The 16604-nt window shown below is 41.2% G+C and overlaps 2 protein-coding genes across 3 annotated transcripts; one reads left to right on the top strand and one right to left on the bottom strand.

Annotated features, from left to right (window-relative positions):
• Positions 1-590: 590 nt before the first annotated feature.
• LOC308085163 (P2Y purinoceptor 3-like) lies at positions 591-1577 on the top strand (the record flags this gene model as incomplete). Its single annotated transcript, XM_080428248.1, has 1 exon — positions 591-1577. The coding sequence occupies one exon, from the start codon at positions 591-593 to the stop codon at positions 1575-1577; it is 987 nt and encodes a 328-aa protein (XP_080284374.1).
• Positions 1578-2199: 622 nt separating this feature from the next.
• Positions 2200-15009, bottom strand: mfsd1 (major facilitator superfamily domain containing 1). Of its 2 annotated transcripts, XM_080429402.1 has the most exons (17): positions 14758-15009; positions 14038-14090; positions 13642-13754; positions 13490-13532; positions 13317-13384; positions 13036-13144; positions 12774-12876; positions 11244-11342; positions 10760-10871; positions 9472-9528; positions 8339-8495; positions 7866-7963; positions 7109-7221; positions 6899-6946; positions 6177-6243; positions 3159-3264; positions 2200-2964 (listed from the first exon to the last, which is right to left on the bottom strand). In XM_080429402.1, the coding sequence occupies exons 1-17, from the start codon at positions 14924-14926 to the stop codon at positions 2905-2907; spliced, it is 1575 nt and encodes a 524-aa protein (XP_080285528.1). In that variant the 5' UTR covers positions 14927-15009; the 3' UTR covers positions 2200-2904. The 2 variants fall into 2 exon arrangements, with proteins under 2 accessions (XP_080285528.1, XP_080285527.1); XM_080429401.1 differs by lacking the exons at positions 2200-2964; positions 3159-3264 and adding an exon at positions 3531-5179.
• Positions 15010-16604: the final 1595 nt, after the last annotated feature.

Genomic DNA, 16604 nt, shown 5'->3' with positions numbered 1-16604 from the left:
TCGATCTACAAGCTTCATTTAGCAGATAGATTTGCTATGTACACAATATTTATCTGTGGAACCGAGTCAAACAAAATTGAATGCCTCAACTCCTACTCCAATTGCTTGTCAGGTGTGGGGTCCCCAGTTCAAATATGATTATTTTGGGGGGGTCACAGCATGAAAAGGTTGAGAACCACTGATCTAATCTACGGGACAATGTGCAGTCTTGACAACGCCGTGAATCACGGTGCCGGTGCGCTTGTATTTGCTCACCTCAGATATGGCACTGTATGTACACTGCCCTGGCCTGGACGGTGTGTGGGAGGCAAAACTTGAACAAACAACTGTGACACATGATCATCACCAGTAGCCTATGTGGGCACTCTGAGGACATTATACAGATGACTAGGGTAACCAAAAGGACTATTTTTTATTTAACCTGTATTTCCTGTATGTTTTGAGTGTTTGGGTGTTAATTCAATTTTTGTATTTGATGGTTTGCACTGATGGAGGAGGCTAACACGTATCTGCATAAATAATACCAACTTTTGATGTCGAATGCTTCTGTGGAAAATCCAATAAAACAAAGGAGGAGAAAAAAAAAAAGAATGAAGGACTTCCATCTCTGTCCAGTGAGGGATTCCTTCGAATACATCATGCTGCCGGTGACCTACAGCCTGGTGTTCCTCACGGGCCTGACGCTCAACGTGGCTCTGCTGTGGTCGGTGCGCTGCCGGGCCCGCAGCGGCGGCGGCGGCACCGTCATCTACCTGACCAACCTGGCGGTGGCCGACCTCCTCTACGTGCTGTCCCTGCCCACGCTCATCGTCAGCGACACCATGGGGAGCGCGTGGCCCTTCGGCGACTTCATCTGCAAGACCGTGCGCTTCTTCTTCCTGGTCAACCTGCACTGCAGCATGATGTTCCTCGGCTGCGTCAGCGTCTACCGCTTCCTCATGGTGTGTTTCCCCATCGCCGCGTTGCGCCTCAGGAGCAGAAGGCTCGCCGTGGTGGTGTCCTCCTCCGTCTGGGTGCTGGTCACCCTGGAGGTGTCGCCCACGCTGGCCTTCGCGCACACGGGCTTCATCAACAACATGACCGTGTGTTTCGAGATGACCGACCCGGAGCAATTCGACAGGTACTTCCCCTACGGGATGTTTCTCACCGTGGTGGGCTTTTTGCTGCCCTTTCTCGTGACCATAACCTGTTCTTGCTCGACGATCAAGGCGCTGTGTTGCGTGTCGTCCGATGGGACGTGCGTGAGGACGGGCAAGGTGCGCAACAAGTCCCTGTGCACGCTGCTGGTGGTCTTCGTGATATTCGTGGTGTGCTTCGTGCCCTACCACGTCAATCGGACCGTGTATCTGTTCGTGCGCGTGTACATGGTGGGGAACTGCCACGCTCTCGACGTGATGCTGGCTTCCTTGAAGGCCTGGAAGCCCCTCGTCAGTCTCAACTGCTGCGCGAACCCGCTTCTCTACTTTTTGGGGTCCGATCGGCACCGCAGAGAACTCCGTGCCTGGCTGTGCAAGAAGAAGAGGAGATCCGTGGATCCAACGGTGTGTTTGGTGGAAGCGCACATAAGTAATAAGTAGCCTACATTTACCCAAGTAGCTTACTGTACTTCTACAATTTTTAGGTATTTTTTACTTTACTTTTTTTTCCAATTTGCTGTAGCCTACTTTTACTCCATATGGCTACACCTATATACAGCCCTATATACATTTCGGCCAAATAGCCAATCTACAAGCTCACAATGCATAGTGATGGGACCATTGTGCAGCTTGTAGATCTGCTATTTTCTAAAGATTTGTACACATTTTATACATTTGAAAACGTGTGAAATGGGACATTCTGCATAATGAGTACTTTTACTTTGGGTACTTAATTATATTTTGATACCAATACTTACTCAATTCCGTACTTTTACTTGCAACAGTATTTCTACATTGCAGTATTGATACTTTTACTTAAATGAACTGCACAACACGCACCTGCACCTGTCTGGGCCTGTCAGGATATCACGGCTCGGCCATGCATACTATAAAACAGTAGGCTGCCTATATACGTTGTCGTTTAATTCAAGGGATGTACAGTAAACATCACATGATACGTATTCCACCCATGCTTTGAAAATGTTTATTATTTCTCAAATAAAAGCATTATCAAGATTCAACAGGTCACAAAAGAAAGAAGTCGAAAGTGTGCTAGTGTAGTGTAACGTTATGTGACAGTGAAGTTGATGAACTGCATTAATAAGCATTTCACAAAACATGACAAAGTGACAGTGCCTCCTGTATCCTAGACAAACATTATATCCCCTAGGCCTGTCCTGACAATAACAGATCAGAGCATTAGTGCCCTCTATTGTTCATCCCGTTAAATGTCAGATAAAACCAGCATCTACAAGTGCTATAAACCTATTGTTATGACATGAAACCTGCACATATTTATGTCAGCCACAAACCATAAAAAGGCAGAGAATCCTCAAGTGTAAGGTAAAGAGAAGCTTACAAGATATACAAATAATGTATGTATATCTGGAAAGATAGAATATTTAAAGTCATAACAAACATCACACAAAAGAAACACAGAATAGTCAGTATGCCTTAATCACTTAATACACTTCATGGAGTCCCCCAGGTCTCAAGTCCACTCCTTTTTTACACCAAATCTCTATCCGGAAAATAGCCGATCTATAGGTGCTCACATGCAGATCTTCCATTTTTGATGAATGTTTGCCCCAGAATAAGGTCACTCGGTTTCAAGCGCTTAAAAAGACATCAGTGCTACACATATCTAGTTTAGAAAGGGCACTTTGGCATGCATCCTTGGTTTAGTCAAGTGCATATGCTTGTCCGAAGTAACAGAGAGCAAGGTCATGGTTACAGTGTTAGGAGACAGAGCAAGGAAGTACTGAGATCACTTCAAAACACTCCGAAAGGCCAAGGATGACAGATGGGCAGAACAATGGTGTGGGAGCTGAGAGGGGAGGGGAAGGAGTGTGTCAGAGAACTTAAATCAAAAGCTATACTTACTGTATGTTGGCAATAAAGGTTACATTTCCTTGGATGTATGGTTATGTTCATATATTCAGTGTTAGAATAAACAATGACATGTAATTCTACTCATCTCTCGTTTTGAACACACAGGTGACTGTAGTCACATATACATACCTGTGCTCCCAGCCGGGAGAGGTAACGGTTGCGGAGACCAAAAGCAGACATTGGCTTTAGTCTGTCAAGGTCCCTGTCAGACAGTTCACTCAATCGCTTCTTAACCCTGTAAGGATGCCGCCATCTTCATCATCATCATCACCACCACATTTAGGATCACATGTATGTAAAATAAATTAGCAGAATTGATCAGTTATATTCAGCAGGCTCAGGGATATATGCAAATTAGTAATATCACCATACTGTAGGTTGTTGGGCGCAAGAGCAGAACAATTACATTGTAATCCTCTTACTCAAACTTATATTTAACTTGATGTCATTGTTTTGTGAACAACACAATAAAAGGTCAATTCATTCAAATTAAAACATTCATTCAGGTAAATAGGAAATCTGCTTTATTTGTACTGGCACTTTTGTTTTTAATAACAATTTTCCTTTTATTTTTTGTCAGTAAGAACATGTTAATAAAGCAATGTAATGATCACCAACATAGGCGGTTGAACACAAGGGTTATAAATACGTCCCTCCCGTAATCTACCCTACGCAAAGACTGCACTGCAGTCACAATACCATAGTGCAAATGACTGGCGAAGAAAGTAGTTCTGTATCAGATGGTACCATTAGAATCACTTCAATCCACAAACACATCGCTTTATCTTTGTGGAGTAAGCTATACTATAATCCTTTCTGGCCTCATTCCACTCCTCTAATGTTTTGCTCAGGACTGCTTTGCTGAGCAGAGGTAGTGAAAGTTACACCCGATAACAATACAAAGAGACAAAGCTTTATACAAATTGCTCTGAAGTGTTACCAAGGTAAAACTGAATGAAACCATAAAATAATTCAAATGATCTTGTGCCTGATTAGGGCACATCGATTTGATTCAGTACATTTAGTAAATTACAGCAATTAAGTAAGTGAACAAAATACATTGTCCGTATGAATAGGTAACGTTATAACATCACGTAAGATCTTATTTTATAGCCATTACAAGCCAGGTAATCTTGAAAAGGTCAAGATGAAGCTGTATTTTAAAAACTACAGCTTTAAAAAGTTAAAAAGTGAATGTCATTACATGGGTAAGTGTGTCCCTCTCCTTTTCTAATTCTTTTTTTTTATTGTTTTATTAATGTCCAATTTGATGGTGCAACAGAAAATAAACTTTTATGAACCTTCGGGACCAGCGAAGATAGCAGAGAGAGAGAGAGAGAGAGAGAGAGAGATACAAGAAATGAAGGAATTGAGCCATAAAGATTTGAACGATGAAGAGCCATGCTCTTTCGGAGATCCACCACCATAAACGGTCAATGATGCATATGATTAAAACTGAATATGAACTCACTATGTGCAAAAGCAAAAGAGAGCTCCAGTCTAGAGGGACATTTGGTTGGCAATTCATTGCCATTATTTCTTAAATAAGGCGAGAGAAATACCTGCTAAAACTTACAGTACATTTTAAAAAAAATGTATAAATACATTTAAACCATAATCAGGATTGTTACCAAAATATATAAAATATAAAATATATTTGGGATGCATTGTGCACTATTTGTTCAGGGTGGTAAAAACTATTCCACAGGATACCAGTTGCAATCTGTAGAGGTTCATACTTTTTAGTGCTAGTGAGGGTTCCGGCGCGCACGCACACATGCACACGCAGAGCACACGCACAGTCGCACACGCACACACACAGTCTCGGCCAGGCGCGCATTTGCAAGGAAGCGTCAGTGAGATGAGAAGGTGGTAGAGTCAGTATGAGAAGGTGGTAAAGTCAGTATGTGAGTGCAACTGAGTCCAAACTTTGACTTGTCAGTGTGTTGATAGGGAGGTCAGTTCTGATTAAAAATATTGTCACGGCCAGACAGTCAGAGTTCTGTTGGGAAGAGGCACAGATGACAGTACTGGGCGGAGTCAGTTGTGCAGTCCCTTCCCCATGGCAGTTGATTGACAGCTCTGGGGTGGACAATGCAGCTGGCTCTCAAGCCCAGGACCATGTGTGTGTTCCCGTTCATCGTCATCATCTGGAAAATAGCAATTACAGCACACAGCAGCCAAATTAGTCCATCTTTTCCCATACCGTGGTCATATTCCAAAAGGCAACCTAAACTACTGAATCCACATGAACCTACATGTAAATAATATTTTCTTCAATTGTTTGGGGCAAGCTCAATGGCAAAGTGTAAAGTATGAATATTTTAAATACTGACTAGAGTAATGCCATAGGCTCAGGCCAGCAATTGAGTAAGATAAATGTAGTTACTGTATATCAACTGTATATATTACTGTTAGACATAGAACTGAGAGCTGGGACAGCCGTGGTTGTCTGTCTAGTAGTAGAATCAAACCTTTCCACGAACACGTCATCTGAAAAAAGTTACTCAGAGAGAGCAAATACTATGATTTTCATACAATGATAAATTAATACACTGTTAATAATGTATTACTGGGCTGCTAAATACCTAGTGCCGAAATCATATAGACTCCAATCTTTTAGCCCAGAGAAGCAGGTCCATATTAAACAGAGCACAGTGGTTTCAGCTAGAGTCAGACCAACAGCAATGCAGAATTGGGGTGAAACGTATAGCATAATTGATTAATTTATCGCCAGAAAAATCGAATTCAATTTTAGTAATCGAATAATCACTTAAGTGATCAGGTAAACGTTTTGTTAAATATTACACAATGAAAAGTTATGTTTTTGTTTGCTGGGTAGATATTTCAACAATTTCAAGATGTTTGTAACATGCGATTTATTACCTAACTTTACCATAATTGGAGAGTTTAAATTGATTGTATAGATACAATCAGAAATATATTAGACACCTAATCAGACGTAGAAAATGTTCAGTTGCAGCCCTAATGCAGAATAATATACTTGAGACGTGCTCTTAAACTCAAAACATGCCTGTACCACTTGCTTGCTAAGCACACTGTTCACAGTCTCTCTGAGACACTTGTGTAGATGTTGTGGGTGAGTGAATTAGGTGGAATGAAGAATGGAAGATCAAAACCACTCACTCTGAGTCTGAAGTGGCTTCTTTCTGGAGTTTGGCTCTGGCTGAAGCTGACATGTTCAAATCTCCTCCTGACCAAGAGGAACAGATAGCGCAAATAAGAAAAAAATCACACCCTGTGTGAAGTGGGCGGTAGCTAATCACAATACTGAATGGAGTCAACCAATCATGTACAAAAAATAAATACATTTATTGAAACACTCTTTATGATGGACGAAACCATAACTTAAAAAAAAAGAAAATCATTGTTTTTTTAAAGTTATGGTTTCTTATATAGGGCTATGCACATGTGTCATGTGACACTGGCCAATCACAGTCCTGAATAGACTGTGATTGGCCAATCACGGTGCAGGGTTAGGCGAGGTACTTTTTGGCCAATCACAGCGCAGGATTTGTTGTACAAATATCCAAACCTCACTTATAGGGGCGGTTTCACCGCCCAACAAACCTCACTTATAGGGGCGGTTTCACCGCCCAAAAAACATTGATTCAATGTAAGAGAGAAAGTTGAGAGGGGATACAAGAAATATGAAAGAGAAAGCGTGAAAGGAGACAGAATTAGAGAAAAGTAGGGAATGAAGGGTATGTTGAGGAGAAAATATAATATTAAGACCAATGAGAGAAAGGGCGGATCAAAGGTAAAGACCTGCTTCAGAGAATATCAAAAGCTACACTTGACACTAAGTGGTATAATGATGTGACAGCTACAGCACTCTTCTCTCTTACCTCGGAGATAATCCACAAAGTACAGCATCACCACCGCTATTAGTGCGACTGTGGGCAAAGAGAGGCGATGGAGAGATTGTTAGAGTTATTGATTATGTCAGTCAAAAGGGGTCTAAGAGAAAGTTCAAAGACGAAGCTCTCACAAATGCTTACAGAGAAACACACATGTGCGCACACACACGCACGCACGCACACACACATGTTACTCACTACAGACACAGGCACAGAAAAAGACTTCTAGAAAGAGGTATCCTTTGTTATCTAGAATGGTTCCAGCTGCCATGGCAATCAGAGCAAGTCCAAGGTTCTGGATTGACTGCATGCTGAGGAAACAGAAGGGGAAACATTAGAGATGAAGTTAATGTCAAGTACAATTAACGCAACAAAATGAACATATAGCCTAGCCTACAGTACGTGAGTAAAATATGAGGTTATACTGTATGAGGATGGGGTTTAGGAATGGGTGTTTTTTTGTAAACGTGCAAACTTGGAATGTTAGCCATTATCTGTGGTTACCCATAGCATAGCATAATCTCTCAAAACAGATTCTGCTAAAAAAAGCTTTTTTTTAATAATGGGTTCCCAGATTGCCCATTGCATGACGTCATATCAATACAATAAAGGTTGCAGTGCACATCACAGGGAAATAACGCACAGGAATCCTTCCTATGTCCGACCTTTGACAGTCTATGTATGTGACCGACGCAGCCTTTACAATCGATACGACGCCCCCCCACCCCCCGCAAACATTTTCTCAACGGATCTGCACGATTCACACAAATGACCTGATATTTGGATTCAAAACGGCGAATTTCGCCGAAAAGCTACAAGTTTGCATGCCCGAGTATAAAATAGGGTTAATTGATTCTTTGAAATTAAAAATAAATACAAAAGAACCTGCTTCTCTATTACTTGATTAATCAAAAAACGTTATTGATTAAATAATGATCATACTGTAGGTACATACAATCCATAGGCAGTCCCCAGCATATGTTCTGGCACCACAAAGGCTACCATGGGCCACAGAGCACAAGCCAGTAAGGAATAGGACACACCCAGCAGGGACTGAAAAACACACACACACACACGCACACGCACACACACACACACACACACACACACACACACACACACACACACACACACACACACACACACACACACACACGGAACATCTGTGCTACTAATATAGAACATTTTAACGACATGAAGCCTGGCCTCCCTAATCTGGGGCCAACATTCGGCAAAAATAGCAAATCTACAAGCTCACAACACATCGCAACGTGACACGTTGTAAGCTTGTAGATCAGCTATTTTTGGCGAGATGTGGTGTACAGTGACATCATTGGGGTGTCTAATAGACCCCTGCTGGACTCCTCAGTCAATAGTAATATTTCATTTTAATATGCAAATGTTTATTCTCCCAAACGTAGGTATTACCATGGCTATCCAAGGGTTCCAGAAGGTAAAAGCCAGCATCATATGAGCAGCAAGGGTAGTGACCACAGCACATATCACCCAGATCACATTCTTCCCCGTCTTATCCACCATAAAGCCCAGTATTGGAGAGGCAGGGGCTGAGATGATGTACACAATACTGGGATTTAGAAAGAAGTAGAGAAAATAGAACAGGGGGAGAACATTTGGTTACTGGAAGAGCAGGTTACAAGACAAAGAGGAGAGGAGTTTGACTTTTACTTTGGTACTGTAAGTATATTTTGATGCCAATACTTTTGTACTTTTACTTAAAGGTTTCATGACGTTCAGTTTTACCACACATTTAAGTCTTTGTCATGGTCCTTCAAACGTGTATAAAAAGTTTTAACAAAAAAATCCACTCAAATCTTTGCCTGCAGGTGTCGCTGTTGAGGGATTTTGCCTGTCAATCATCGCCTCTGCTCCGCCCCCCCCCCCCCCCCCCAAAGGAAAGGATAGGGGAGGGGAGGGGCGAGGAGGAGAGTGGGCGGGATTAATCGCCTGTGACTTCACTGCCGAAGGGCCAAGCTCAGATTACTTTTCAGCCTAATTATTCAGAAAACCCCAGACCACAGAAAATCCACTGAATGTTCAAAGTTCAGATTTTTTGGGTGTAATTGAGGTCATAAAACCCCCCAAAAAACATAAAAAATAAAAAAAAGTGAAAATGAATGTCATAGAACCTTTAAAGGAGGAGTTCACCCAAAAAATGACTTATTTTCTATCAATTGCACACCCTATGAAGCCTTGAATCCATGGATTCTTTTTAGTTTTTGTCGCATTCCTAAGCTAATAATTTGATTCCCGTCTCCTACCGGCTAATGTATCCGGTAGGAGACTCAAAGTTGATTATTTGTGTCTCCTACCGGAAATACACCCGTCATCAAATTATTGTCTTAGGAATGCCACAAAAACAAAAATAAATCCATGAAATCAAGGCTTCATGGGGTGTGAAATTGATAGGAAATAAGTCATTTTGTGGGTGAACTCCTCCTTTAAGTTAGGTTTTGAATACAGTAAAAGCCTTTCACTTGTAAAAGAGCATTTTTATATTGGTATTAATACTTCTTCCACTACTGATGTTTGATCTAGGTTACCTGTTGATGGCTCTGGCTTGAGTAGGGGTGAAGTCAAACTTTTCAATGAAGAACACCCTGAAAGAATAAAAATGGATGATTTAACCACATGAACCTTAGCGTTCCCATTCTTTAGTGAACATTTGCAGAAAATAGCAGATCTACGATGCATTGTCAGCTATTAGATCTGCTATTTTTGGCCAAGAGATTTGTTTTTAGAGGGAAATACAAACAGTCCTGATATAGAGTATAATTATATATAGGGTTTAACACACACAGAGTGTAACATGGCCATGATACTGAGGTAAACACCACAGCGAGTGGTTATCAAGCTGGCCTCTGCATCCAGGTAACTCACAATTGGATTACACTATTGTTCCGTTCCCTCCAGGCCATTTGCATATAATCTACAGTATTTGCTCTGTAAGCACTGACCATCAATGGAAAAATCATGTTGGTTGCCAAGTGATTTGAGAGTGCCTTTCAGGGAAGGAAATGTGGAATTTGATAAACCCTCTCAAGGCTCAATTGGTTTCTTTCTATACCAACCATCCTCTCTCTGGGAGGCCATCTCTCTTAACTCTCTCTTACTTTATGGTTGTTTTAAAAGAGAGCTTTGTGTAGCTGAACCATTATATTCTCGTGACGAGGGTTTTTCTTTTCATTCCTTTATCACTGGTTGAGGATTACATTATGATAAAAAGGAAAGAAAAACATAAGATTTATTCCCCAGACAAGACAAGACAAGGCAGAATGAGGGGGAATCGAGATATTTTACAGCCGGAGCTTAACCAAATTGGCTTCTCAATAATTTTAAACTTAAAGGTTTTTTTCACTTTAAAACACTTCTGGGGACATTTTAACAACCCAGGCTTTTGTGTGCAAACCGTGCCAGCAGCATCATGATATTGCTTGCATATTCTGAGTGCGACTTGTTGTGTTCAATATTAGTTTCCCATTCATGTTTTTACATCAACAGTTGAACACTAAGATCTATATGAATCTGGCAGGGGATACGTTAATTCAAATGAGCTGGTTATGTTTTTCAATGTTTCATTCTTACTTTTACAATGCATCGGTCTCTGCTACAACTAGTCCAACTCACCGTCGGTGACGGTCCCTCTCTCAATATAAACATAGGTCGATGCTCAACCATGAATGGCCATGCTCTCTCTCTCTCTCTCTCTCTCCATATTATCTCTCTCCAACTATTATTTTAGTTCTTGGTAATAAAACAAGTAATTGCATAGCGTCAAGCGCTATATTGTATGATGATATAAACCTATGGGAGATAACTGGTGTTACTCACTGTCCAAGTCCAATGAAGGGGAAGACAGCTACATAGTAGCCAACACAGATGAGGAAGATGAGCCAGAGCTGGAATGGGAAGTCTTTGACGTCTGTCAGTTTGACCACCTCACCTAAACGTGCATTTAAGTAAACATACTCAAATAGAATGCTTTCATCAGATCGCTCTAAACATGCAATAAAGAAGATTAGGTTCTTAGTCAATAATTTGCATGGTCCCCCAGCCTTAAGCTACTGTACATGTCCCATTCAACTCTAAAAGCTAATTGCAAAATCCTCTCTATGATGTGTTGCTCCACAGAAATGCTGCGTTTTCAACTGAAAACAAAGTATAGATTAGCCTTTAGAAGGCATGTCAATGAAGGTAGATAAAATAACAAAAAAACACAATCTTTCATCTGCGTCAACACTGACAATGAAGACTACTCTATTCATTATCTATTGTCAAGTGTAGGTCAAGGATGAAACAATGAAGGATTATTGACCTGTGTTGCCTTGCTCCTTCTGGAGGATCTTTTCCGCTCGTCTATCAAGGAAGGCCAAGACCAGAGCACAGATCAGAGAGAATAAACATGTAAATGCAGCTATAGAGGGAAGAAAGAAAAACATACAGATAGAATGGATGAGTTAATGGAGGTGATTGGCAATAAAGATTAACAAAGAGTTTCAAGTCACAGTCACAAACACACACACACACACACACACACACACACACACACACACACACACACACACACACACACACACACACACACACGAGTGGTTATATGAGTTACTGTTGCTTTTCTATCAGCTCAAACCAGTCTGGCCATTCTCCTTTGAACTTTTTCGCCCACAGAATTGGAATAACTGGAATGTTTTTCCAAATCCCAGTAGATCAACTGTTTCTGAAATACTCAGACCAGCCCGTTTGGCCAACCTTTCTTCCCCATGCTGAAGCTAGATTTGAATTGCAGCACATTGTCTTGACCATGTGTGCATGCCTAAACGCATTGTGTTGCTGCCATGTAAATAGCTGATTCGAAATTTGCGTTAACGTGCCCGGTGAGTATATAGAGTATGTATGTATATATATATATAGTTTAGTCTCTGTACATTCCAGATTAGCCTTGAACAGTCCTGATGGGGACAGTGCACGTGCACGGTAGTGTCTAAAATGAAAGTGAAAGAAATGTGCTCACAGAGAAGTGGAAGCAAAGCACAAGGACAGACATTTCTTCTATGCAAGTGATTCATCAATGCCAGCCAGCGGCAGTTTTACTTCTTTCTCTCAGTTCTCTTTTTACCCCGCTACAGACTGTTATCTGAGAACATTAGTTTCTAGAAACAGGATCTAATGTCTATGTCAGAGCCAGAAATATATAGTATATGTAACCGGAGTCGTAACGTTGAAGAGAAGACTAGTGAATGTCTCTGCTTTCCTGTAACACACGCAAGCAAACATGCCATGGACAGAAAGGACATGTATTATATATCGCTTCATAGAAAAGGTACAAAACAGACATTTGCGTTCATAGCTAGAGCCAGGCCGATGGCAGATTTTTTAATCCGATGCCGTTCCCGATTTTGGACAGTCCTAGACCACCGATGCGATTACCGATGTTTTGAGCGATATTTTATTAAAAAAATTCTAATCTATTTGATTGGATATGTCCACAAACGTCAAATAATGGCCGATATCATCCAGACCGATACACCGGTCAGGCTTTATTCATAGCAATGCTGGGCTTCTGTGTGAAACATGGAAGAGGGAGTATTTGCAAACCAGGTCGCGCACCGAAAATAGCCGATCTACAAGCTCATAACGCGTTGCGCGTTACGTGTTGTGAGGTTGTAGGTTGGCTATTTTCGGTGAACGCAACTAAGTATAACTCAGGCTTGAGGAATCCACGGGGGCCTCCGTGACACATGCCCCAGTAAAGCATGTGGCTGTGAACATGGTAATAGTGTGCTTATAAATCTATACAATTTTGTATCCGTTTAATGTAATTGTCACGCATAAAAGGGCACCTTACCTATCATGAGTGAAACACCAAGTGTTGTGTATCCTGGGGCGCCGACGATGTCAGCAACTCTGTTGTATACCCAGCCCATAATGTTCATGTTTACTGTACTGCCCTACAGGAAGGAAGTGAGACCACACAGTCAAGATATCTGCATGTTTTCAATCTCTAAAATGCAATTAATTTAACAGACTCATTGGTCAGTGTCCAAAGTTTCACGGCAATGATTTGATGAAAGGTTCTATGTAATTAAGGCATTGTATACTGTGCTCACCAGTCGAGCCATGCTAAGCTGTAGACCGAACACCAGGTTGAGTTCCTTTCCTTTGAACCAGTTGACTGCATAGGTGTTCTGGGCCACAGCCAGGGACTCTCCTCCAATTCTACCCATAGAAGACATTAGCGAGATCATTCAAGCTGTGTGAGGTGTGAAGGATGGGCCCAGGTTTTCCTGTGCATTTAGAGGCTAATACCACGATGGTACAAAACTAAAACAGCATACTGTATTATGTTGTTTTATTTTTGCCAGTAAAAAAGATACAGCAATATTCTTACCCAAATACAAACCGTCCAACTTCCATTAACCAGAAGCGATTCAACAGTGCTCCAGCAGCAAATATTACCTGTGCACAGATGGGGGATTATATCTATAAAGAAATGCCTACATATCGACAGCCATTCTCATCATATAACTTTTCACACACACCTAACTTGCAAACCTAACCTACCTGTCCTACGCAGACAAAGACGGAAAAGATGATCGTTCCCAGCCTACAAAGTAAAGAATGACAGAGAACATCCATTAGCAGGAGATAAACGACAGCGGCACTTTCATTTCACAGTTTATCTATACTGACCTGGAAAACACTCATAATCCTACCTGATGCCAAAGACCCTGTCAAGTAAGAATCCTCCCAGGAAACAGAGAATGACATTGGGCCAGGAATACCAAGCATACAGGTACATGAACTCAGAGGTGTTCAGCTTCATATCCTGGTACAATCAGGGAAGAAATATATTGGCCGTTTATTTTATCCGGTTGTATCTTTTGCGGTCTACAAAGTGATATGATGTTCGATTTATTATTAAGAGTGTAATAGATATCGTCTCTCTGTGTAAAAAGGCGTCAGCTGGTACAATCAGAGAAGAGATATATTGGCCATTTATTTTATCCGGTTGTATCTTTTGCGGTCTACAAAGTGATATGATGTTGGATTTATTATTAAGAGTGTAATAGATATCGTCTCTCTGTGTAAAAAGGCGTCAGCTGAATTACCTGGGTGACCTCCGTCTGTAGTGAGGCAGGGTTATCATAACAGAAGTAGCTTCCTGAAATGAAGTAATAATATCAACAATAGCCATAATGATAACATTGTGTCTCATCTCATGTGGGATAGCAGTCGCACTGACAGAAACAGTGTGCAGTGATGGAAAGTAACTAAGTACATTTACTGTACTTAAGTACAATTTTGAGGTATTTTTTTTACTTTACTGGAGTATTTCCATTTCTCAGTACTTTTACTTCTACTCCACTACATCTCAAGAGGCAAATATTATACTTTTACTCCACTACAATTATTTGAAAACTTTAGTTACTTTGTAGGTTTTGATTATTATCACAAAACATACATTAAACACTTCAGCCCTATATACATTTCGGCCATTTGAAAATAGCGTATCCATCTGCTATTTTCAAAAGACTGTATACATTTTAAAACGTGTGAAATGGGACATTCTGCACAGTGAGTACTTTCTACTTTTGGTACTTTAAGTACATTTTGATGCCAATACTTTTGTACTTTCACTTTCCACCACTTTTTGATCAATAGCCATAATGATAACATTGTGTCTCATCTCATGTGGGATCGATAGCAGTCTCACTCTCACTGACGAAACCAGTGCAAGTGTCTGTTGTTATCTAAACGATAAGGCATTTCGTTCAATACTTCAATTGGGCTGCAGTCAGTGTTTACGAAGTCAGGCTTTCTCTGCTCACCGAATCCCAGGAAGCACATGAAAGTCAGGACAATGACCCGGTGCAGTAAGTGATTGGGGTCGCAGATCGCTGACATCGGTCTACCAGGGGGTCCCCTGGAGGAAGACACATCATCATCGTCATCATCCTCATCTCCCAACAAACTCCGCCGCTCCTCGATATCAGCCATGTTCCTTTAATCTGGAGTTGTTGCGGAAGGAAAACGTAAATAAAGGAAGGAGCAACACAGTGATGGAGCAGGCGGTCGATCATATGACCGACCAAGACGTCACGTGATCATATCAGCAGTCTATACGGAAGTACAGTTGTTGTGAGGTAAAGCTGAACCTTAGACTAATGGCGCAAACAGAAAACTGCACCTTTCTGTGCTGTTATGTGCACTATAAGCCCGATGACTGTGTGATATCCCATACATTTCTGTATTCTGTAACACAGATGCGTTGGTTTGCGAGAGGAGAGTCATCATCTCGACGGGCGGCGGCATTCTCTGCGTGTGTAGCCATGGATAACACGACGGTCGTGACAGACGACCGTCATGGATGAACTTCAACCTGGTGTTTGCACTTTCTCCCTTTTTGGCCCGTACATCTACATAAACGTTCAGATTTCAAATATAATGTGCTTAACCCATGGCCATGGATGTTACGATTATGCTCGGGCCCTCAGACGTACACGTATGTTCCGTATTGTTCAATGAAAAGCATTTTAATCCGATCGGTGGCCATTCTCTCATAGAGTTTTAATGTATCAGAGTGCAATACAACTCCCAACCGATAGGGTCGCGTAGTTGAAAGCATTCGGTGAAAACACGAAGAAAATGGTCACCGATTGGATTAAAAAGATTTTTATTGAACAATGCGGGACATACGGATACTTTTGAGGGCCCGTATATTATTGTAACATCTGTGGCCATGGGTTAAGCACTTTATATTTGAAATCTGAACGTTTAGGTAGATGTACGGGCCATAAAGGGAAAAAGTGCAAACACCAGGTTGAAGTTCAGCCATGACTGTCATGGATGAATTTCAACCTGGTGTGCTATGATATTACATGAACTGAACCTGTGTGAGGGGAACATCGCGGCTGCATTTAAACTTGTAGTGCTGTGTGTGCACACTGTGCAGTCAGTGGCCAGCTCAGCTTGTCATCAAATGTGTATTTAGTGAAATATCTCCACGAGCTTCACACGCGGGCCACATTATCTGTACGTGTCGGGAGTGGGACTGCAGTAGTTAACTCCCTAGTGAAGTCCCTCCTCGCAAACAAACGCATGCGGTGTATCATGGCTGTGTTGTGGATGTGGAATACAAAGGAATATATTTAACTCTATGAATGGAATGCATGGGGCATCAGCCATTCAGGGCTATACCCCGTTGCCCGTTCTAGCTATTGTATTATAGTGTTTTCTGAGTTCAAAATAATTAGAATAAAGGGCCAATCAGTTATACTTCCTTTATCACCTAAAACAAAACAAACATTAATTTCAAACAATTTGCAATATTTTGGGTGCTATTGTGGAATGTGAATTGAAGATTACTCCCCGTTGCACATTCCTCTTTATGTTTTATTATTCTCAACCTTTTTAAACATATTAAATTTGATCTTATTTTTCTTTACAGTCCAGTAGTCTAATAATTAATAGAGTTTATAAAGGGTCGTAAATCCTGCTCTATGTTAATTAAAACTATTTGTAGTTAAACAGCTGAAAACCCAGTGTAAAAAGGATGAGACGAAATCAAAGACAGACACAGGCTGGTTCTCAAATTAAAAGGTTGACATTGTATTAAGAGAAAGAATCCATCCACGAGGCACCGTACAGCAAAAATATCTCTCTGCCATTACAAAGA

This window comes from Gymnoscopelus braueri (assembly GCF_963280865.1).
Source record: "Gymnoscopelus braueri genome assembly, chromosome: 5".
NCBI lineage: Eukaryota > Metazoa > Chordata > Actinopteri > Myctophiformes > Myctophidae > Gymnoscopelus > Gymnoscopelus braueri.
This window is presented reverse-complemented; position numbering and strand designations above follow the sequence as displayed.

Coding starts and splice junctions, on each gene's coding strand:
- mfsd1 (XM_080429402.1), bottom strand. CDS start 14,926: ATGGCTGATATCGAGGAGCGGCGGAGTTTGTTGGGAGATGAGGATGAT. Junction 7,964..8,338: donor GGAACCCTTGGATAGCCATG/GTAATACCTACG, acceptor TGTGTTTTTCAG/TCCCTGCTGGGTGTGTCCTA. Junction 6,947..7,108: donor TTTCTGTGCCTGTGTCTGTA/GTGAGTAACATG, acceptor CTTTGCCCACAG/TCGCACTAATAGCGGTGGTG.